Source organism: Festucalex cinctus, chromosome 13, assembly GCF_051991245.1.
Source record: "Festucalex cinctus isolate MCC-2025b chromosome 13, RoL_Fcin_1.0, whole genome shotgun sequence".
In the NCBI taxonomy this organism is placed as follows: Eukaryota; Metazoa; Chordata; class Actinopteri; order Syngnathiformes; family Syngnathidae; genus Festucalex; species Festucalex cinctus.
This window is the reverse complement of record NC_135423.1, coordinates 25013970-25036469: the sequence shown is the minus strand read 5'-3', so window position 1 is coordinate 25036469 and position 22500 is coordinate 25013970. Positions and strand designations below refer to the sequence as shown.

At 37.9% G+C, this 22500-nt stretch overlaps 2 protein-coding genes across 3 annotated transcripts in view; both read left to right on the top strand.

The window, feature by feature from the left end:
* poldip2 (polymerase (DNA-directed), delta interacting protein 2) overlaps positions 1-2434 on the top strand; it is a 46413-nt gene extending 43979 nt beyond the window's left edge. For both annotated transcript variants that reach the window (XM_077541125.1, XM_077541127.1), the window contains exons 9-11: positions 1-42; positions 476-555; positions 668-2434. The exon at positions 1-42 is cut by the window's left edge and continues 84 nt beyond it. In XM_077541125.1, coding sequence (XP_077397251.1) covers positions 1-42; positions 476-555; positions 668-782 — 237 coding nt within the window. In that variant the 3' untranslated portion in view covers positions 783-2434. The remainder of the gene's footprint in view (positions 43-475; positions 556-667) is intronic.
* A 1818-nt stretch (positions 2435-4252) lies between these two features.
* The window catches only part of lrrc75a (leucine rich repeat containing 75A), a 75600-nt gene continuing 57352 nt past the window's right edge, over positions 4253-22500 (top strand). Inside the window, exons 1-2 of the mRNA XM_077541357.1 lie at positions 4253-5434; positions 16025-16153. Of these exons, the coding sequence (XP_077397483.1) occupies positions 5183-5434; positions 16025-16153 (381 nt within the window). The 5' untranslated portion in view covers positions 4253-5182. The remainder of the gene's footprint in view (positions 5435-16024; positions 16154-22500) is intronic.

Below are 22500 nucleotides of genomic sequence, written 5' to 3'. Positions count from 1 at the left end.
GGAACCCTGGAGACTGTCCGAGGTCGAGGCGTGGTTGGCAGGGTTAGTCACTCACACTCTGACTGACACAAGGGTTCATCACAATGATTCTAAGGGCCTAACAAAAATATCCATTCACGTCATTGGATTGTTAGGGGGCCCAAAGTGATTTGTTTTTCAAGGGGCCTGCATCTTGAATTCATAATTCATTCGCCAGAACACATTTTATCACATAAGAACACAACACCCAAAGAAAACTTATGAAGCGTTTTATGTGCCTCTGTTTACATCTGGCAACAGCTCAAGCTCAGTTTGCTTCCTTATTTGCTAATGTTCTGTTTAAGGAACACAAAATGATTTGCTACAGAAATATTGAACAGGTTTAACTTTACAGTTTCCCGAAGGTTTTCAGAAAAATCTCAACCCACAACATAGGATTATTGCTCAAGGATCTTTTTTTCAATCTCATCCTTCTGGGCTTCTTGTGTGATTGAAGGAGCCGGTGTTGTCCAAAGAGCAGCCAGCATTTCAGTATAGCAGCCATGTCTCTCTGCAAGCCCCCAGCGGTCACATGTGGTGAGTTTTTCTTTCATACGTGATTTAAACTCCAATGTTGAGTTCTTAATTCTACACTCCTCTGTACGGTTAACATCATTGCCTTCCTTTTTTTTTGGTTGTTGTTGTTCAGGGGAACATTTCGTATCGAGAGGACTGATGGATCCCATTTCGACGTCCGCATTCCTCCTTTCTCCCTGGAGAGTAACAAAGATGATAAAGCCCCCCCAGCAGGCTACACATTCTAACTGCAAGCAGTCACCCCACCCTATCGTTTACCTCTCTGCCTTCGGTATCAGAAAAATGAGTCGGGTTAAGGAAAGGGACTATATAGCATTTTCTAGATCTTCCAGTTGCACACCCACATATCCTGTTTTCCTTGTTGGAGTAAGTACAAATACGCATGGCAAGGTTAACTTGATTTAAAGCAGACTCGGCCTAGATGGGGGTGAGAGGGGTGGGGGTCTGTGAAATGTGGAGAAAAAAATGTGCCACAGAGCAGGTCATGATTGGCATTAAATAGCTGAAATATTGACCAGTTTGTGAGCGCTTCCTTCTGGAGTTGTTCCCAAAGAAAGCAACTGCAGTGGAGCATCATACAATGACTTCTCTGCTGTTATTGAAAACAGTGCTCCAATGTGTTCATTTCTGTTTTTCCCAGTAATATTTCTTCACACGGCTTTTCTGTTCAGTTATGCCTGTCTGTGTTTTTAATAAGAGGGATGTATGAACAGTTTACAGAATAAACACATTTACACTTTACAACCTTAACAGTTACCACATTTTCAAATGAAGATATAACTATTTAAAAAGCATTATCTTGCAGATTGATCTTAGTCATGCAAATGTATAAGGCCTGTTTTAAAAAGTCCCAATGAAATAAGCCCTGTGTTTTCTGATGTGGCAGCAGTCAACTTCTGCAAGTGAGTACAATGCGAGACTTTAATTATACATGCACAGATTTGAGATAAGTCACACTTGGATATTGTTGTTTTTTTGTTTTTTTTTAAGTAGTCTAAATCCTATCTACTGTCAATCACTGAACTATAAGAAGACGGTGTGTCAAAATCGCATCAAAAATTTCTACATGTGGCGGCATAAGAAGCAGTGTTCGTGTTTTGGTTCCATCTTTAACAAGTGTACCATGGATGAGTGAGCAGGGGGCAGCAATACTCCTGCAGTGTGTGAATGTGTAAAATGGGTATTTTTTAGGGATAGACCGATAATCGGCCGGGGCCGATTATCGGCGCCGATATTTGGCATTTTGACAAATATCGGCATCGGCCATGTTTTGAATCTGAAGGCCGATAAAGCTCACTGAGCAGGGGATACTTGCGAACGTAGCGAATTTGGGGTTTTCATCAGGATTTGTAAGATGTTCGCAGTCAGTTTTTATTTGTCGTAAACACATTTGGAACATATTCACACAATTTTTCACCGCAAAAATCTTTTTGAAACGTTTTTACGAACCCTAACAAAAACCCCAAATGAGCTACATTCACATGAATTTGTTACTCAGTGAGAAATTATATATAGTTTGAAAGAATTCCCCCCCCTCCCCATTTTACTGCAAATGAATATCGGCTTGAAATATCGGTTATCGGCCAACTTGACTACAAATAATCTGTATCGGTATCGGCCTTGAAAAAACCATATCGGTCTATCACTAGTATTTTTATCCCTGCAAAAAAAAAAAAAAAGTATTGTCTGCTTGTAGACACAAAGGATGTCTTGCATTTAGGCCAACTGCTTGACATTGAAAGACACTTTGAATGAGCCAAAATGACACAAGCAAGGACTCTTACATAATTGCGTTTTGATAAGTGATTTGAAACTCCTATAGTTGGAATACTGTAAATAGGAATGTAATTAAAGGCAAATAAATATGTTTTGAAAAATACTTACATGACTGCCCCGTTTCTTAATGAGTATATAAAAGAATAGTTTTTAACATTGTGATACGTTGTGCGACCACCAGGTGTCATGTCGCCACATATTTGTTAGACCATGTACATATGAACTGTGATTGCATTATTCTAACATGATGGTCACTTTTGATCACGCTGGTGTGCCCGCCGTCTGTCTTTAATTAGAAGTACGTACTTGTGTAAAAATGCAGGACCGCTTGACTGTGAGGCAGACATGCAAACCACTACAACACAATGCTGCCACATTAAAATATTCTCTGATTGTAATATGTTAGATTTTTTTTCCTGACACTGTATTACTGTATAAAATACATTATTAATAATATTTTGGAGGCTGCATACAGAGTTAAAGGAAAGTACTTAAAACCTTCACTTATTCCACAGTTACAGCTTTGTTAAAAAAATAAATAAAAACTGAAGATAATCAATTTTTTCCCCTTCCCCTCAGATTTCTATGGAGAACAGCAAAGTTTTTTTTCCCCCGAAACTTTGCAAATGTATTTAAAATAAAGCACTTAAATTTCACATATACTTATGTACTGGATTCATTTGTTTGGGGTACAAAACTATCCATTTTGGGGATTTATTTTTTCTTTTAGTTTCAGAATATTTTCCCCCTCTTTTCAGATTTCTTTTTCTGTTTTGATTTTTTTCAAATACCCCCAGCCCCCTTTTTTCCACAATGTACTTTTTTTTTTCTCCCAAAAATATATTTTTTTCTGTTAAAGTAACCTGTGCTATTTTATTTATTTATTTATTTTATTATTATTATTATTTATTTTTTTTGGGGGGGGGGGTCTGTTAGGAATATATATATATATATATATATATATATATATATATATATATATATATATATATATATATATATATATATATATATATATATATATATATATAAGGGGTGTGAATTGCCTACTACCTGACGATTCGATTCGTATCACGATTCACAGGTCACGATTCGATTCGATACCGATTAATCCCGATACGAATTTATAAGTCGATTGTTGTGATTTTTTTCCATTCAAATTTAGAAAATACTAATCAGTAAGCTTGTAGAGTGTAAGATTTATATGAAAATGTATTATTTATTTATCTGAAATTTCAGTCTTATAGAGGTTGTAATCTGTTTCATGTTTGAACAGCATTAAAATAAAATATTAAGGCTTAATGATCCGTTCATATAACATTCTTCCATGCTCAAGGTGTGAATCCTAAATTTTTTTTTTAAAAAATCGATTCTGCCGATTATTGAATCGATTCGAGAATCGCGCGATGTAGTATCACGATATATCACCGAATCGATTTTTTTTTACCACCCCTAATATATATATATATATATATATATATATATATATATATATATATATATATATATATATATATATATATATATATATTTCTTTTCTTTTAATATTATGGATTTGATTTTATTTTTATGGGCAAATACTCAGGGGAAAAAAGTAAAAAAATACATGTTTGGAACTGTTTTTTTTTGTTTTTTTTTATAAATATATATTTCCTGGTCTTGTGATAGCCAATTTGTTGCTAGACTATGCAGAGTTCATCCGCTCAATCAAAGCTGCCCATAGGCTAGGATTGGCATTACTAACCACGCCTACTGCTGTTTTAAAACCTAAACTAGTAAGAGACTTTGCACTGTGACTGGACCAAGGAGCCAAATTTCGACGAGTTATTTTTTAGAGGTATATTATGACATCACAGAGGGACTCCGAAAGATAGTTCCCTCTGGTAAAGCAACGCCATAGTAAAGAAGAGTCGTCACTGATTTGTGTTCGTGAGTTCTGAAAGGCAGCGTACACCTGGTTGACTGATTATCTGTTTAAATATACATTATACAGCAAATATCATTTGAGCCCTTAGATAGCTTCCATTTGTCAGGCGTAATGGGGTAATAATACGCTGGAAATTTAGCGGTGCTCTCTTCCTGGAGACGGTTGGGGGCGTGCTTCGAGCACTCGTAGCGGAGAGGTTGGTTGGTTGGTTGGTTGGTTGTCATCCATAATTCAGTCCTAAGGCAAGCAGGCAGGTACTCCTCCGCTTCTCCCTGGACAGACGCTCAGCCTCGTTGTCACTCGTCTACACCCTTCTGTGACAGACGACTGGTGAATTCCGCTGCCGCGGGTGGAACACAAGAGTGGGACACTGGCGATGAATAGACAGTCGATGGTGAGCCGCGGACGTAAACATTGCCATGCCCTGAATGTTTCCTGCACCACCGCCTCTCTCTGCTCCACTCCAGGACAAGGGGCTCTGTTGGGGTGGGTGAAATGAGAGCACAACAAAAGCAGCAGCAGCGACAACAACACGTCTTTTCCGGAGCTAAATCAAGATGAAGACTCGGTGAAGTTGTGTTTGGGACAGGAGACTGCGGCGGTCTTTAGTTGTGCTGTGGTGCGTGTTGAGCGGCCATGCTGCACGCAGCATCCTCCGACCTTTTCCCCACTTGAGCGGCATAAACTAATTCCTCCTGTTCTGCTTTCGATATTGTTTACTAGTACTCCACAATGCTCTATCCATGCGGATTAAATCCGATTTCATTGCTGACAATGCTGCATACGCCTCCTAAAGTGTGCAGACTGTAAAGATGTGATCAGCTGCAGGCGCTCAAATGGAAACATCCAACAAGGCTGCCTCTGCATGAACGACTGCCCGGTGGGATCAGGCTTGTTGTTCGCATCTTCCCCTCACACAGCACCATGGGGGGCAAACAGACCAAGGGCCACGATGCCGGAGGAGCCAGCCCTCAGCACAGCTGGAGGCGAACCCCCACCAAGGAGCGAGGGGACCTGTTTGCATCCCTCATGCTGAGGTCAGGGGACAGGCTGAGCCGGGGTGCCACCCCGCCGCCACCTTACCAGCGGCGAATCGGAATGATCCAGGAGATGATGCTGATGGCCAAGCAGGGCAAACACGATGAGGCCACAGAGATGCTGAGGACACTACGGCAGGTAACGCCGCTCGACTGTTCATTCAAGTTATAATGTTGAGGTCAAATTTGACCTGTTTTGACACCTGAAACAATAATAAGAAATACTTGGAATGTCATTCTTACGCTCTGAATTGGGATGACTTTTCCTAATGTGACCCAAATACACAAAAACTAACATTTTTAAATGTCATTGTTGTGTCTAGGTGCTGCAAAGTTTGTTTAAACGAAGGCTGTTCTTGTTCAAAATTTCATGCTCACTTTTGGCTCGATTTTCGTGATGGGCGTAAATCGTGCATGGTGAGGGGTGTAACATTGGTCATTGTTAACCAAAACAGCTGCACTGAAGCACATAAACTCTCATGTGAATGTCAGTGTGACCCCATGACTAATTTGCATATGAGGGCACTAGATCATGCAGGAAGAAAAAAAAAGAAAGGAAAAAAAATCTGATCGACTTTATTGATTTTGTGACGGTGACTGATATTGATCAAATAGTGTGTCTCAGTCCTGTAGTCTATTAAGTGTTTAGGCCTTCCAGACTTGACAGTGACTGAGAGCATGTGCGATGATGCAGTGACCCTTGTTGGTGCTTTGTGAGCAGCAGTGTCGGTGCTCAGCTGGTCAGTTGTGTTCAGCCTGACTGCAGTGGATCTGATTTCAGGCTCCCCTTATTTGGCAAGCTTGCCTCTCACTGCACGGCTGCTTGTTGCTGCTCTTGTTAACGAGTAGAGGGAGAACCCCTGTACAGACTGGAGGCATCTGGTGTGCCAAGAAATAATTGTAGGAAAAGGAATGAGCATAATTTGAAGTGTTGAGTTGCAGAGAAGAACATTTTAAGAGCTACGGGGAGTATAAAAACAGGTTTAGCTCACCTGTGCGGAGCAAAATAATTTTTTGCTTGGCCTTAGAATTTCCACATACAAAGTAATTCTGAATTATTGAAAGGCAAGTATACACCAGAACAAAGCAGGCTTAATTATAGAGCCCACCTCTCATTATAATACACCACTGCAAACTAAAAGCACAGTACATTATTGTAACTGGACACTTGAACACTGTCAGTAGAGGCTGAATTTTTGGATACAGATTTTCTAGTTCGTACCTCATGTTGTGACCAGTGGGTGTAGGCGTTCAATTTTGGAAACATCAGTCATTAAGGGCTCAGTTAGGCAAGACAAAAACACAATACAGGTATTGTGTCCTTTTGGCAGGTCGATTACATGGCAACGCTATTGTGGAGCCTAAAAATACAAACTTTTAAAAATGGTGGACTACGCGTTTAAAAAGTAGTCAATTAATGTGAAATTAATTGATAACGTAAAGGGATAAGGTGGTGTGAGTTTGTCATTATTTTTAGAATTAATATCACCCACACCTCTTAAATTAAAAGTTATGAATATGTTAGTGTGCAATGTGTCCAAAAATAAGTAGTCTTCCCTCGCTATAACGCGGTTCACTTTTCGCGGTCTCGCTGTATAGCGGATTTTTTTTAAGTGCAATTTTGCATATTTTTTTACAGTAATATACCCATTTTATAAAATTTATGAAGGTTTGAACATTGTCAATGTTTGAACAAGAGAGAAATGTGAGAACATGTAAATGCCTCAATGAGAAAAGTGTATAAATTGTGCGGTCGGGGATTTTAGAGCCTTAAAACATTTATAAGAGTTGTAAAACATAAAGCTAACTACTTCGCGGATTTCATTTATTGCGGGTATTTTTTGGCACCTAACCCCAGCGGAAAACGAGGGAACACTGTACTGTATCATCTGTGAGGCTTTGTATGGCTCAGGCTTTTTTGTTTGTGAGTATACTATAGTGTAAATTAGAGATCTGACACTAAGATTTGTACAATATTGTTACCTTGAGTATGTTAACTTGCTTGCTATAATTACAGTGTTTTGGTGCTAGAAGTTAACCAATTGTATTTTCTGCTTGAAAATATTAAAGGCGGGGTCTTCCGTTTTCACTCAGGAAAATGCACTATATAAATACATGATGTATACCCATGAACTCCTTCTCAATCTACACCTCTGGTCTTCTGTTAATGTGTGGTGGTGATTTTTTCCTAAACCAAGCAAGGGCCTGTATTTTGCCATTTTGTGTTTGTTTTCTCAACAGCGGGACATTTCTGTGGACAGACAGTTGTTTACCCCTCCAGCCAATCGCAGAGCAGGGGGTGGAAGGGTTATATAGTGCATTTTTCTGAGTGAAAACGGAAGACCCCGCCTTTAAATCAAACTTGTGCTTTACATCTATTTTCTGTATAATCACAAAGCTTGATTGCAATAAATAACATCCATAATTTGAAATATGTGTAGTACCGTACATAAGTAATTGGGCTGATCTAATGATCAGTGTTTCTTGTTTGTACTTTTTTCCATTCCATATGTTAATTTCACTGTTATTGACAGTAGATTGATGTATAGAATTAAGTGTTAACATCAAGTTTCAGAATGAGTGATAATGTGCATTTTTACATTCCCTTGTTGACATATACTTATTCTGGTTGGGAAAAGTATATATTTGGCCGTTATCGACCCTAATCTCATCTGTTGATGTTTTGGTGGGCTTCCAAGGAGTTTCAGATTTCAAATTTGAGAATGACTGAGGTAGTGTTCGAAGAAAATAGAAAAAATGTTTATCAGTTTTCCCAAGTCCAAGCTGATGTCCGTGAATTTGTTGTTTTACTTAACGCAAGGTAATTTTTCCTGCTTCTCTGGAGGACTAAGTAAATGAGAAAATACTCATATTTGAGAGGCTAAAATCAGAGGATTTGGACTTTTGAAAACCCAGCCATCCATCCGTCCCTGCATTCTCTGTACCATTTTATCCTCACGAGTATCACGGGTGCGCTGGAGCATGTCCCAGCTGACTATAGACAACCATTCACCCTCACTTTTATGCAGTTTGATTCACTTTTGTTTGCAAATGGGGCAGTTGGCATTGAGCCGTACGAATTCTGCCTAGCAACGGCGTGCTAACATGCAACATGACCATGAAAAAGAATATGTAATGTTACTGCTTAAATGTATTCCAACAGTTTGATAAGAGTCATAGTATACCAACATTGTAAAACATTTTAATTGTTCAGCACCTTGAGTTGCATTTTAATGTATGAAATAAAATTTGATTTGATGTGATCAATTGATTGCAGTGTTGCACGAATAGAAACGGACAGAGAGCGCTGTCATTTTACTGACATGTTGATCTTTTCTCTGAATTATTCCCAATTGGATCGTTCCCAATTATTGCTGGAGAGGAGGGATTACAGAAAGGAAATGTCTGTGAGCTGGATGCACTCCAAAGAACAAAGTTAACAATGAGGTGGGATTACACTTTAATGCTGTGTTTTCCGATTTGGCCTGAGGTTTGTACATACTTAATAAGAAAACCCACAGAAGCGTTACATGGAGAGAAAGAAAATGTGAAAAATCAGAGAGTCACTCTACGCTGGTTACTAGGTTCCCTCGTATGTTGCCCGGGAACAACGGCAACCCTAGGTCGACACTGATTAATCATGAAGCAGGTCTGTTAGCAGCTAATGATGAGGCCACCTTCTTAATCACTGCACTGCAATGAAGCCACAGCTACCATCTATGTGCCACTTCCCTCAGGGATGCCTCAAACATGAACCATAGCATCCGCTTCTGTGGGAACCTCCAGCTTTCAATTCAGACTCCCTCGGTGTTTGCCTTAGAGGGCCCTTGTTTGCCATAAACAACCTAAAAGAACAACCGTTTTTCAGCTCTTTGATGCAGTGAATCATCGGAGCTATTTTAATTGTAGCTAACTCAATTGTAGCTGACTGGCTAAATGTTAAAAAAAAGTCACAAGTCCAACAACGCTTTTCATTATAAATACATATGATTGCCTTTACCGCTATAACAGTTTGGCATAGAGTGTGTACTTCAAGCTGATTATTAGTCACTCCCAGTTAATGTGTACTGTAAAACTGCCACACAAAACACAAAAGACATTTATGTATTTAAAGACAAAGTCAACCTTAAACATTTCTTGACAATAACATATGCGACCTCACTAGTCTAAACATGACATTCACATTATATTACATTTGTTGTATTTGAGTTATGCAGCAAAATCCATCCGTTTTTTATCCATTTCAGGGGCGGCCATTTTGCCACTTGTTGTCAACTGAAGATGACATCACAGTTGCTCAGGGCTCAGGCAACGACCAATCACAGTCACAGGCAGCTCACCTGTTTTCTGATGCTGAGCTGTGAGCTGCAATATGACAAATTACATACATTCTCATGTCAGCCGTCAATAGCAAATTCACCAGTTCCCTCCTCTAAAATAGAGAAGACCAGAGAATAAACCCCTATTGAGTACCCCTATCCAGCCTATTTTCCATGTCTCCCACAAGCAACACAGGTGTTGCTAATGAGCAAGCACTGCATGAAGCCTGATAACAATCCTCAGCTGTGTTGGTTAGGGAGACAATGGAAAACTGGTTGGATAGGGGTACTTGAGGACCGGGGTTGAGAACCAGTGTACTACAGTGTCTCGTTACAGTCGTTAGACAATGAAACAAGGACTAGTGTTAGACGGTCAACAACTTCTTTATTGTGAAATTGAACAATTATTGTTGGTTGTATTTACACCCCCCCCCCCCCCAAAAAAAAAACAAAAAAAAAAAAAAAACATCCAGCTAGTGTTTCGCTCAAACCTAATCTCACAGACATTAAATTCTTGTTCCTCCTTCTAGTTGCCCCGATCCATTTTCTCACTCAGACACCTTTACTTTCACACAGTCAGAACTTACAAAACTCTAGTAAGAATTAACATAAAACGATGGGTAGCAAGGTCGCAACATTCCGTTATTGCAAAGCATTACCTCTTCCTGCGATTTAAAAAAAAAAAAAAAAAAAAAAAAAAGGGGGGGGGGGGAGGGGGTACTTTAGCGAGTAGCGACCCTACAGTTGTGTTATGTGATTTTTGGAGTTAGTGTATCTAATTTTGGTCACGGTGTCTGAATGTGATTGAATGAGCAAGTCGGGGGTACTGTAGTAGGAGAGTACAATATAATAAGCAATTGTTTTGTTTCTGTCTTAGTGGAAATAGGAGAGCTCTGCATGTGAACAGCGTACAGGTGTTTTATGGATTGATTCTGCATAGTGTTAGTTGCGCTTCATATGAATAATTCAGGATGTAGCATGTGGACATATTTCATCTCCTGGCCTGCCACCATCCAAATAACAGCTTTAGTAGACCTGGAGCTATGAGACTTTCCTGAAAGCAGGTTTGACTTCATTAAGTGCTATGCAGTGCAAATGCTGACAATAAAAAAAAAATTAAAAAAAAGGCACGTCTGACTGTTTGATAGTGATTAGACCCTGATTTGCGCACGTCACGTCACATGGGCGCCAGGTAACCTTTCCCATACTTTCATAATATAAACACATGCATAAACATCACTGACAGCTACAGTACATTTGATTACATTGATTAGCCTAGAGTTTGTGTAGGACAGTGTGAACTATACTGGAGCATACAAATACCTACATGTGCACATAATGGGATCCTGTGCAAGGCCGCTGCAGAGAAAAAACAAAGTCTGCCTTTACAAAGAAAGCAATGCTAAATTTTGAGAGACTCTGTTAGAAGTATTAGTTTGGGAAACTGATGCTTAACATTTATGCAAACAAAGATTAATTTAAGTATTTTGTTGGACTCCCTGTCATCTGAGCCATCATTGGAATGTAAGACAAGAGTCAACATGGACTTTTTATAATGTTATAATTTTAACTCTTTGACCGCCAAAAACGTTGAATAACGATTAGTAAATCACGATGTATGCCGCCATAAATGTAAAATGTTTTTTTGTTTCTTTGTTGTTGTTTTTTAAATCAATGGGCAGTGCAACATCTAAGTGCAGTGTTGCCTGATCAATGGGTTGTGAAAACAAAAACACCCACTAACTATGGCCAGCAGATAGCAGCATTGTATCTCTTTTCAATGGGCTGAATGAATTTACAATGAAACATGACGGAATCTGATGAAATACAGGGTGTCCATAAAGTCTCTTTACCATTTAAAAAATGTATTAAAAATGCAATTGATTAGATATTTTATTCAGATTTGTTCTACTGTATTATTATTATTTTTTACCTCTTTTAATACACTTCTACATGGGCACCATTAATTGCACGAAGCACATTAAGACGGTACTCGATTTCTTGCCGTGTTCGCTGCAGCATAGCCTCATCAATTGTGGCAATGGCATCAGTAATCCTTTGCTTAAGGTCAGTAATGTCCCTTATCTTTGTTCGATACACGATATCATTAACATAGCCCCATAGAAAGAAGTCCAGGGGAGTGATATTTGGTTGAACGTGGCGGCCAAGGAATTGGCCCATCCCTTCCAATCCATCGGTCTGGAAATGTTTGATTGAGAAACCCACGAACATTCATAAGATGTTCTTGGTCGGCCACTCCTTCCTTTATCTAACACTGTCTCTGTCTCCATAAATTTCTTGTGCCATGTACGAATTGACGGACGTGATGGTGGATCTCTTCCATACTTAGTTCTGTAGTTTCGCTGAGTTTGCCTATCCGATTTTGTTTCAATAAACCATGAGACACATTGTGCCTTCTCTTGAGGGGTAGCCATTTTGTAGGGGTTCATTCAACATCACCTCTTTGACAAACAGGATCCTGGAAACACACACACTGAATACAATAGAACAAATCTGAATAAAATATCTCATCAATTGCATTTTTAATATTTTTTTTAATTGGTAAAGAGACTTTATGGACACCCTGTAGAACGTTTTCAAGGATGATGTGAATGATCAAAGCCTTTGCCACATTAAACCTAATTCACAGAGCGTCACAAAAGCAAAAATATTAGTGTCAAAGTTGTCAATGTTGTGCAGAAAATCTTTTCACAAAAAGCTTGTTTACTCCGTATTGTTTCAATTTTTGCTCAATGTCACTCAAATTTTACTCAAAGATTACTAAAGAACAGAATAAGGTAGAAACAAACTTTCTTTCTAGAGAAAGAATGGAATGCGATCTTTCATGTGGTAAAAGAGTTAATGATTTCAAACATAAGACTTCAGCATATTGATGGAAGGGATCAAGACAATTGTTTGTCATAATGATCTAATATCCTGTACGGTAGAGTAGACGAATAACAGGTCAGTGTGTGATCTTTAGTAAAGGTCATTCATTATTTGCTGCATTAATGGATTCTACTTCACTGGTCTTTCTCTGTCTGCGTCACACTCTGATGGTGACCCTCACTACTGATGAAGGGTCAGCTCATGCTTTTCTCCTCTTAGCATAATTAGTTATTTTGCATCACTACTTGGTCCGTTCATGAGGGTTCAGTTAATAATGCGTTACATAAAGCATTCGCACACACTACACACGTAGATCAAATTGATTGCACCCTGGACAGATTCAAGACTGTGATGATGTAGTAAAAATAGCCCCTAATCATAACCAAGCCTCCTCCATGTTTCCCAGTACAGTGTTATGGGTTTTCTCGTGTGACAATATTTATTTCGAAAACACATTTCCATGGGGACAAATAACATAATCTTAAAATAATGACCGTGTTTACCATTCAGTCAAAACTGCTGTCATTATTTCCCGTGCCTCACAGAGCATTCGACGGCATAGAACACATCAGTGAGTCATACCTTTTCTGTAGGAGACTGAACAGCTCGCCTCCTCTGGCCCGCTCAGTCTTCAGAGCGTGAAGAGCTCTGCTGCAGCAACACACACAGCAGGACACATGCTATAAACCTGTTCAAATGAACCATAAATAAATTACGTTTAGTTTGTTTTAAAATCGATACAGTACGTCGCCTGTATTTCATTTATGAGCGCATCTGGTGTTTTTATGGGAACAGTTTAAGTGCAATTCTTAAAAAGATTAGCCCGCTAACATCAAGGAGAGATTTCGTGATGTAACAGAGAATGAAATTATCATACATTAAATTATTGGGGAGTTTTTCTAAAGCCTGGTTGTTTTTCGTTTCAAGTGATGCATTATACAGGCTTTTTCAATGGAGGCCATCATATTTATCATTCATCATATCGGTGCATAATGTTTATTTTGTCAACCCATAATAACCATTAATCCTCTGCAGTACATTATGCCGTTGAACCAAATCATTTGCATGACAATCGAGCATCTCCATCTACCAATTTGGTTGTTAAATATAAGACTTGGCAGACAGCAAAATGAAGCATCTACTTAACTGAGCATGCAATGTGATTAAGATAAAAATACTTTTTACACCTGTACACATGCTTTATATGAAATAAGTCAGCATGAGTACACTCTGGAGCAACAGACAGCTTTCCTGCTGAGCGTTTGAGCCATGAGCGATGCTGTCGTGTCAATTAAAGCTGGCTTTCAGTCATGAAGGATTCTTAACCACTCGGCCATGGCTGCATCGACCACATGATCATTATTTGCAGGTGTATCTAGTTGCTTTTTCTTGAGTGTGTTGGCAGACTGACATTTTCTATTTACCAATGTCAATTGTTGCTGCAGGTGTTTTCTTAAAGCATACAATACATGGAGTGGCTTTGTCACAATATTCATATTGTGATGAATTGTAACGTTTCAACTATTCGCGGACTTTGGTGGTTGTTATCACAAATTGTTTTGAAAGGATCAGTTTTAAAGCACCTGTACTGAAAACTAAGGTAACTAGGGAGTACTTCAATATTTTATTGAAACAATACTTTATGAAATTTAGAATGATATCGGCCTACATTTAGATGAAAAAGTGAAGCGTGTAGACTCAGTGGTCAAAATGTATGCAAGTAATGTAGATTGAATGGAATGTGCACAGTGGGTGTAAAGTAGTGTTGTTCCGATACCAATACTGGTATCGGCAGAGGCCCCGATACTGCATGAAAACAGTGGTATCGGTGTCGGAGTAACATGCCGATTAGGGATGTAACAATAAGCGCAATATCGTGATATCATGATATTAAAACTGCCACAATATCATCATCGTCATGTTCACGATATTTAAATGCAACACATCTGTAAAAAAAACTCAGGTTGATTTCCATTTGTGCAGTTATAGCACCCTCTGGTGGCTCGTTTTTTTTTTTAGTGCAATTAATTTTCATTAGGGATGTTTTGGCCTTGTATGTTTAAAATCTACACTAATTGTCAGATGAAGGGGAAAGTAATATGCGTGTGAACCGAGTCAAAATGCGAAGGAACTCAACGTGTGCGTCCATTAACAACATAACATAATAATAAAACATAATAATAATCATAATCATAATAACACACAATATTGTGCTTTTTTTTAGTATGAGCTCATTTTATTTACAATATTGTGACCTTTTTTAAATATCGCCAACCTCCCCACAATATTGTGATAATTATCGTATCGTGTGCTTCATATTGTGATAATATCGTATCTTGACGTTTGGATATCGTTACATCCCTAGCCGATACCATTATTTCCAATGCTAATATAGGACTTTGGATGCAGCATCTTGTGTCTTGCTCGTGCATGACGTTCACTGATATGTGACATGTTCACTGCATGCCAATCTAAGATATCCTATTGGCCCTTGAATCCTCTGAACCAATGGCAGGACAGCTTTTTCATGTTGAGAAATAAAAACCTTAGGTATCAGTATGGTATCGGCATCGGCCGATACTGCAAAGCTGGGTATCGGAATCAGTATCGGGAGCCAAAAAAAACGGTATCGGAACAACAGTAGTGTAAAGAGAGCAAAGATGATTGATCAACTGCAGGTGGCCCGACACAGCCACTACCAACTGAGTGCGCAGTCTGTCAATCTCCCGCTTCAGTCTTTCATTTTCATACCAGTCGATTTTCAAAGGGCAGTTTTTCTGTTTTGGCGTCTTAGAAAGGGTATTTCCCCCAATATAATTGTGGGAAAATACAATACAAGAATGAATATGAAATGAGGATGCCACAAAAAGAACCAACAATCTTTTTATTTTGTGCCTCAACTACGCTTAAGAGTATTTTATGTAATCCTAACAGACGTCAGACGTTGAATATTAATCCTAAACAAAGGTCACTTAGTTTGAGGTGTTAGTTTCTTTTCATTTGACTTCAAAAAAAATAATCCATGCCTTCATATCCTCAGCGGGATTTACATTACTAATAGAGAACTTGTGTACTTAATACATTCAAGTGCTTCACATATCCTCTTTTTGTATAAATAGTGTTATCTTTTAGGATGATTTTTGTTTTCTGCAATTTTGTCTATTAATGATTGGATGCCATACATCCTAAATTCACAACAGAGAATGGGATAGGATCAATTTGAATGTGAAATGTGAATGAAAATGTGACTGTATTCTAGTTTTGATCGACACTGCCAGAAAAAAAGCCACAATTTAAACAAAAGGAAAAGTATGATTAATGTCCATATGTTGTGTGCTTAATGTTTATATTTGCATATGCTGTGACAGTGTTTTCTTGTCATGTTCAGTGACTCATGAGATTTCCTTACTGTGTATGTGTGTGAATGTGTTGCATAACTACAATGTCTTTTTTTTCTCTGCAAGACGGCTGATGGTGTATAATGTGCTGTATCCAATCTAATATGTTGTGTATGTGTGTAGGACCTGGGCATGGAGTCGACATCTCTGGACGATGTATTGTACCGTTACGCCAGCTTTAGAAACCTTGTTGACCCCATCACGCACGACCTGATCATCAGCCTGGCACGATATGTACACTGCCCAAAGACGGTAAGACACACGTGCACACGTACACTGTACTTCCCAAATATTGGCAATTACACTAAAACCTCCTTTGCACACCCAAATGGGCTGAAGTGATTCATTACTATCAGCTGATCTCTTGATTCATTTCGTCTGACGTTATTAGATTAGAGAATTGCTCTAAGTGGTTGTGTAGCAGACAGTGTGTGCGTTCATGAGGGAACTGCAGCTTTTTGTGTTTGTTCATTCATGTCGTTTGGGATGTCAGTGAGCGAGAGTGAAAGAAAGCGTGACAGCAACCCCACTAGATGAAAAATGCGGGAGGGAAGGAAAGAGGAGTGGTGAAGACGAAGGTAGGAATTAAACGGCGTCTTATGCTGTTACTGGCTAGTGTGTGATGGTCTTACAGGAACGCCCCAATGGTTAACATGAAAATACAATTGAGGCTTTTGATGTCCTTGTGTGTTAGATTTATTTAGTATTTTTTACTCTGAAAAGGAAGCCGTGTTCAACTTTAACCTCACGGTTGAGGGTGACGAGGGGAGCAATGGCTCATTTGCATATACCTTTAATTTTCCCCATACTATGCATTCATTTGCCATCCCAAATGGCCTCCATTAGCTTAGCAAGTACTTTGTTTTAAGATACAATACAAAAAAAAACTGAAAGATGCCTTTGACACTGTAGAAAATTGTTTTGAATATACCAAACAGTCACTTCCATGTCATCAATACAACAGATGTCTTGGAACAAAGAAATTCATTAGTGTTTTGTTTTGTTTTATTTTGTTTTATTTTGTTTTATTTTGTTTTGTTTTGCTTTGTTTTGTTTTGTTTTGTTTTGTTTATGTGCCAATGGACACATTCCACTTTATTGTGAAATGAAAAGAAAATTATATACGGTTTTCACAATTTTAATGTGAAAATTGTGTGTACAGGACTGTTTCAGAAAATTTGAATATTGTGATAAAGTCCTTTATTTTCTGTAATGCAATTAAAAAAATAAAATTGTCATACATTCTGGATTCAAATGAAAACACTTGCAGGTGTTTTGAGTTAATTAGACGATTCAAGTGATTAGTTGAATAGCCTACTAGTATACTTTTTCATGATATTCGAATACTTTGAGAAAGGATATTTGAGTTTTGTTTAAGCTGTAAGCAGTAATCAGCAATATTAAAATAATAATAATAATATCACAATATTCTAATTTTCTGAGACAGTGCTGTATTCAGCCCCTTTTCCCATACCACTAAATACAATCCAGTGCAATCAATTGCCTTCTGGAATCACCTAATTAGTAAATCAATTTTACATCTACTAGTGAACAGGGTTATTATAGTTTTGGGAATTTCATTATAGATAGTTTTTATTTTGAGTTTAGTTTTTTAAATTTGGTTGGTTTTAATTAGTTTTCAGGGTGACTCTGTTAGTATTTATTAGTTTCAGTTATTTAAAAAATGCTTATAGTTTAGTTTTAGTTAGTTTGAGTAATATATTTCGTTTTAAAAAAATGTGTATTACTTGTGTGTTCAAGATTTAATAAATACAACGGTAAAATGAAATAAGTAACACACTTCTTACTTATTTTGGCTTAATTAAATGATAAAGTAGGCAAGGCGAGCCATTGGAGCCAAAAATCAAACACACAAAATTGTCAGATTGGAATGATGTCATCTGAAGGTTGTTTTCTATTGGCTGTGCCGCTGCAACTAGAAGACGTCACTTCCGTGCAACACACTTTCAAACGTCCTTATTCCGGTTAATACCGAAATAAATATACTTAAATCACTTTTAAAATCAACCTCTCATGTATTAAATTAATTATCCATCCATCCATCCATCCATTTTCTTGACCGCTTATTCCTCACAAGGGTCGCGGGGGGTGCTGGCGCCTATCTCAGCTGGCTCTGGGCAGTAGGCGGGGGACACCCTGGACTGGTTGCCAGCCAATCTCAGATTAAATTAATTTACCAAAGATGAAAACTGTAATTATAGTACACAAAATGTAGTTTCAGTTAGTCTTTGTTTTTTAAAAGAATTTTTGTTTTTGTTTTCATTAACGAAAATGTTTTTTTGTTTTTTTTTCTAATTCTAGTTTTAGTTATTTTTGTTAGTTTTAGTTAACTAAAATAACCTTGCTAGTGAACAGCAGCATCATGAAAAACAAGGAACTCACCAGACAGGTCAGTTGCAAAGAAATTGAAAGGATGACCAAACATGCCATAAATTCTTTGTAGTAGTGAATAAGTCATTTTCGAACCAAGTGGAAATTTGTTCATTTCCCTTATACTCTGGATTTCATATATTTTGATGTTGTAGGTGTCACATGCCTTCTCACTTACCGTTACCAGCCTTGTGACCCTAATCATAAAGCTGTCAAATTTGGCCATGCTTAAATTTAAGCAATAGATGAACAGAAGAAAAACACTGAAATATGCAGTGAAAAATATGTGATATCAGCAGAATTGCTTGGGGGGGGGGGGGGGGGGGGTATTTTGAAGGAGTACAAAAGCAGAGAGAGGGATAGGAGCGGGGTCATTGGATCTCTTGAGATGGGATAAATTGATCGATGTGTCTCTCAATAATTTAAGAGGCCAATGAAAGGAAAGCATATGGAAGTGATGAAGCATAAAGGCAGAACAAAGGCATGGGAGAAGATGAAAGAAAATGCTCCAGTTAAATACCACTACTGCGGCTTTCAACGGTCCATGATCATTCTCATTTATTTAATTACAATCCACTTAATGCAGCTTTAACAACACAAAAGCATTTACCCTGAGTGCTGGTATAAATATGTCTCACTCAAGCAGACACACGTTACAAGAATGTGTTGAATGGTTGAGATTTGAAATGACAGACTGTGCCCGATCATACAAAACCCAGCATTCAGAAAATTTAGTTTACCTGTATTATTCATTTATCGTCTTTGTTTTTATATGCCTGATTTGTTACTTTGTCTGCAGCTATGGTTGTTTTTATGGTGCTCTATAAATAAAGTTGAGTTGAGATTTAAAAAAAAAAAAAGCTGAATGTAAAAGCAGATGTACTGCACACAGAAAAAAACTGAAGATTTTCTGGCAGCACACCTGATGATCTTTCATGACACGCTAAATGAAGTTATCTGATCTTGCATTCTTTTCTCTCCATTGTCTCTGCTCTCTTGTCTTGTGTGAATTGCCTCTGCTAGATTTCTTACAGGTATGAGCCATGAAGTGCTGCTGTCAAGCACGGTTCACAAAAGATACACTGTGTGATACCAACCATTTCAGGCTCTGTGTGCCAATGATGCAGACATCATTCTTCCTTAAACGAAAGTACACGAACCTTCAAAAGTATTCCAACAGTGGGTCCAATTCATTACTTTTGCTGTAGACCGAAAACATTGGTGAGAAAAAAAACGATACTTTAGCAGAGATTAGCCATATCATGTTAAGTGTTCGCACTTTGAAGTGTTTGGTCACATGTGTCAGAGTCCTGTCCTCGAGGGCCTGAATCCTGAATGTTTTTGAGGTTTCTCTACTCCAACACACCTGATTCAATGATCAGGATCATTATTCGCCTCCTGCAAAGCTTGCTGATGATCTTAAATACGAATTAGCTGTGTTGAAGTGAGAAACCTCTAAAACATGTAGTACTCAGACCCCTGAAGACCTTACTTTGACACCACTGCGTTGGGTACTGCCAGGGACAAAGTTGCCTCGCATTGCGAAGGTCCACACCCTGAGGATCAAGCATTTAGGTGAATTTGTTAAAATATATATTTGCTTGTAAACTTATGTTTCCAGAATTATTAGTTACACATTCATACATTTTAGTATTTTGTTGTACAAGTAGCTAAGTTGTGTTGAATCTGCTGTTCTCAGTCATTCACTTCCATTTACTTAAAGTATGGTAGTTTCTGATTGGTTAGTGTTTGTCAGCTGATAGGGGGTCAGGAAGTGTTGTTACTCTGCCTTGTGCCGTGAGTAAAGTCCTGGTGGACAAAACCAGCACCTTGTCTAGACTATAGCTATGATACGTGTATTTCTCACGTTTGTTTGTTTTTTTCTCACAAATCTGCGAGTTTATTTCTTGTAAATTTATGATTTTTTTTCTTGCAGATTTGTCACATTATAATGTCGCAAATATACAATTTTTTTTATCAAAAAAAATTGAGATTTTTTTTTCCAGAATTTTACCCTCCCATCTAAAATAATAATAATAATAATAATAATACGTGGCCCTAATACGCCGTCGTAGGAAATTAACAATTAAGAAGACGAAAAAATGGAAACTCAATCACATCAAATGCACTAACATGTGCTTAGCTATTTAAACCCTTTTGAATTTACTGAAGATGGAGACCACTGGTCTCAAAGGTATACCAAGGACAACAGCCGCAGTTGATGACAAACGTTGGGCCTTATTCACTAATACATGAATGTGTAGACATTTTCATAATGCGTCATTCTCGTCCCCGCAGATATGTAGTGCTGCGTTAGCGAGCGTACAACACAATCGGGATGGAATCTGCAAAACAAAACAAAAAAAACAAAAAACAAGAAGCACTGCCCAAACTTCAGCTCAGATTCCAAGAAAACTGAAAAAATTTAAGGGTTTATTCGAGTGCACATACTTGCACGCCCACCATGCGCAAGTTTGGCACAGAGGCTGCAGTTACACATTGGGCCAGAGGTGGCAGTTGTAAGTAAAAAAGTGATAAACTCCGCAATGCATCTTTAAAGTTGCGAGAGTTGGTCCCAAAACATTCATAACTTTCTTAATCATCATCCTATTTCAAAATGTCTGTATCGGAAAGCCTGCCATAGCAACTGACAGCATATAATAATGATGTCAATCATTTTGAATTAATTACAAAGTTAAGTTGCCTTTGATCTTTGACAGACTGTCAATTGAAATTTCTTGAAATTTTGTTCAGATTTGTACTTTTGTAGTGTGCATTTGCAGCTGATCAACACGAAAACTTTGAAACCTTGGAATAGCCAAGAAATGTGAGTAGTTCAACTATTCCGGATGATCAACGCACTCACGCAATCTATTCGCTATTTTCAAAAGCGATAAATCGTGATACTTTGTCTCCTGATAGATTATCGATACACCTACGCAAGTATCGTAATATTTGTAGTTAATATACAGCCACTAAAACAGCTCCATTGTTCATTACTTATTGCGCAATTACTTGTCGGGCCGCTAGGGGGAGCACCTCATAAGAGTGGCGGGGAAATGGACAGGAGTCTTCAGACGAAGAAGAACTTACTTTTACTTGTGTAAGACATTTGTCTGTCCAGCAACTGACTCTGTGTTGCATACGTTTCCATGAAAAATTTGTATTATATCTTCAATTTTAACATTTTAAAACATTTTCTGTTCAGACTTTTTGAAGCACACAATTTCTGAGGAATACTGATATATTTTAATTTAATATTTCAGTAATTTTATTTATTTGTATTTACTTTTGCAATGCTACATAAAAAACTTGTATAACAGTTCATAAAATGAAACAATTCATTATGTAACTGACTGACATGTTGCATGACAATAGTGTTTAAGAAAGACATAAATTTGTTCAAAGAAAATTGTCTCTGTAAAGAAGACACCACCATTTTTAATACCGTGTTTCAGTGATGGTACCAAAAGAAACTATTTAAACATCAGATTATGTCTTGAGTAGTTTTATCATAGATTATTGTGGATTTATTATTACCTGGCCAATATATTATTGCATTGTGAGGTACCCAGAGGTTCTCACCCCTAGTATACAATGTTAGAGAGTGAGACCCCAAGTGAGCGCTGTCGATACCACTTAACACTTTTAGTGGAATCAGCAGCAGCTCGTGGAGGACAGGAGTCAAATATTCCAAGCAATTCTTTACAGAAACTTTAATGAGGCGACACCAGAAGATGCAAATTTTCCAGATGGGTTTTGTAAAAAATAACACAATAAAGCGTTACAATGGACTAACAAAAATGAATCTTTACTACTAAAGTATTGTAAAGGTTAAGTTTGGAGAGAGACAGGATCTGCTCATGATCCCAAACAGATAAACTCATCTGTTCAACACAATGGAGGTGACCTGATTGCCGACGTAACAAAATGAACTCATATCTGTATGTACATAAACGTTTTACATTACCATTTAAGATTAAATTGCATCTTTAATTGTAAATGAATCTATTTTTAATGTTGCAAAGCATGAAGCCACATGCAGTGCTTCATCAGTCAGTCAACACTCCGTGAAGTATTGAAATCCCCATCTTTGCGTGAACGTACGTGTATCATATCAGACGCACACACATGCTTGGCTGACAGATGTATTTGCCAATTATTTGCTTCAATGGTGCATAAATCCGGCTTTTCATAATCTTGTCTCT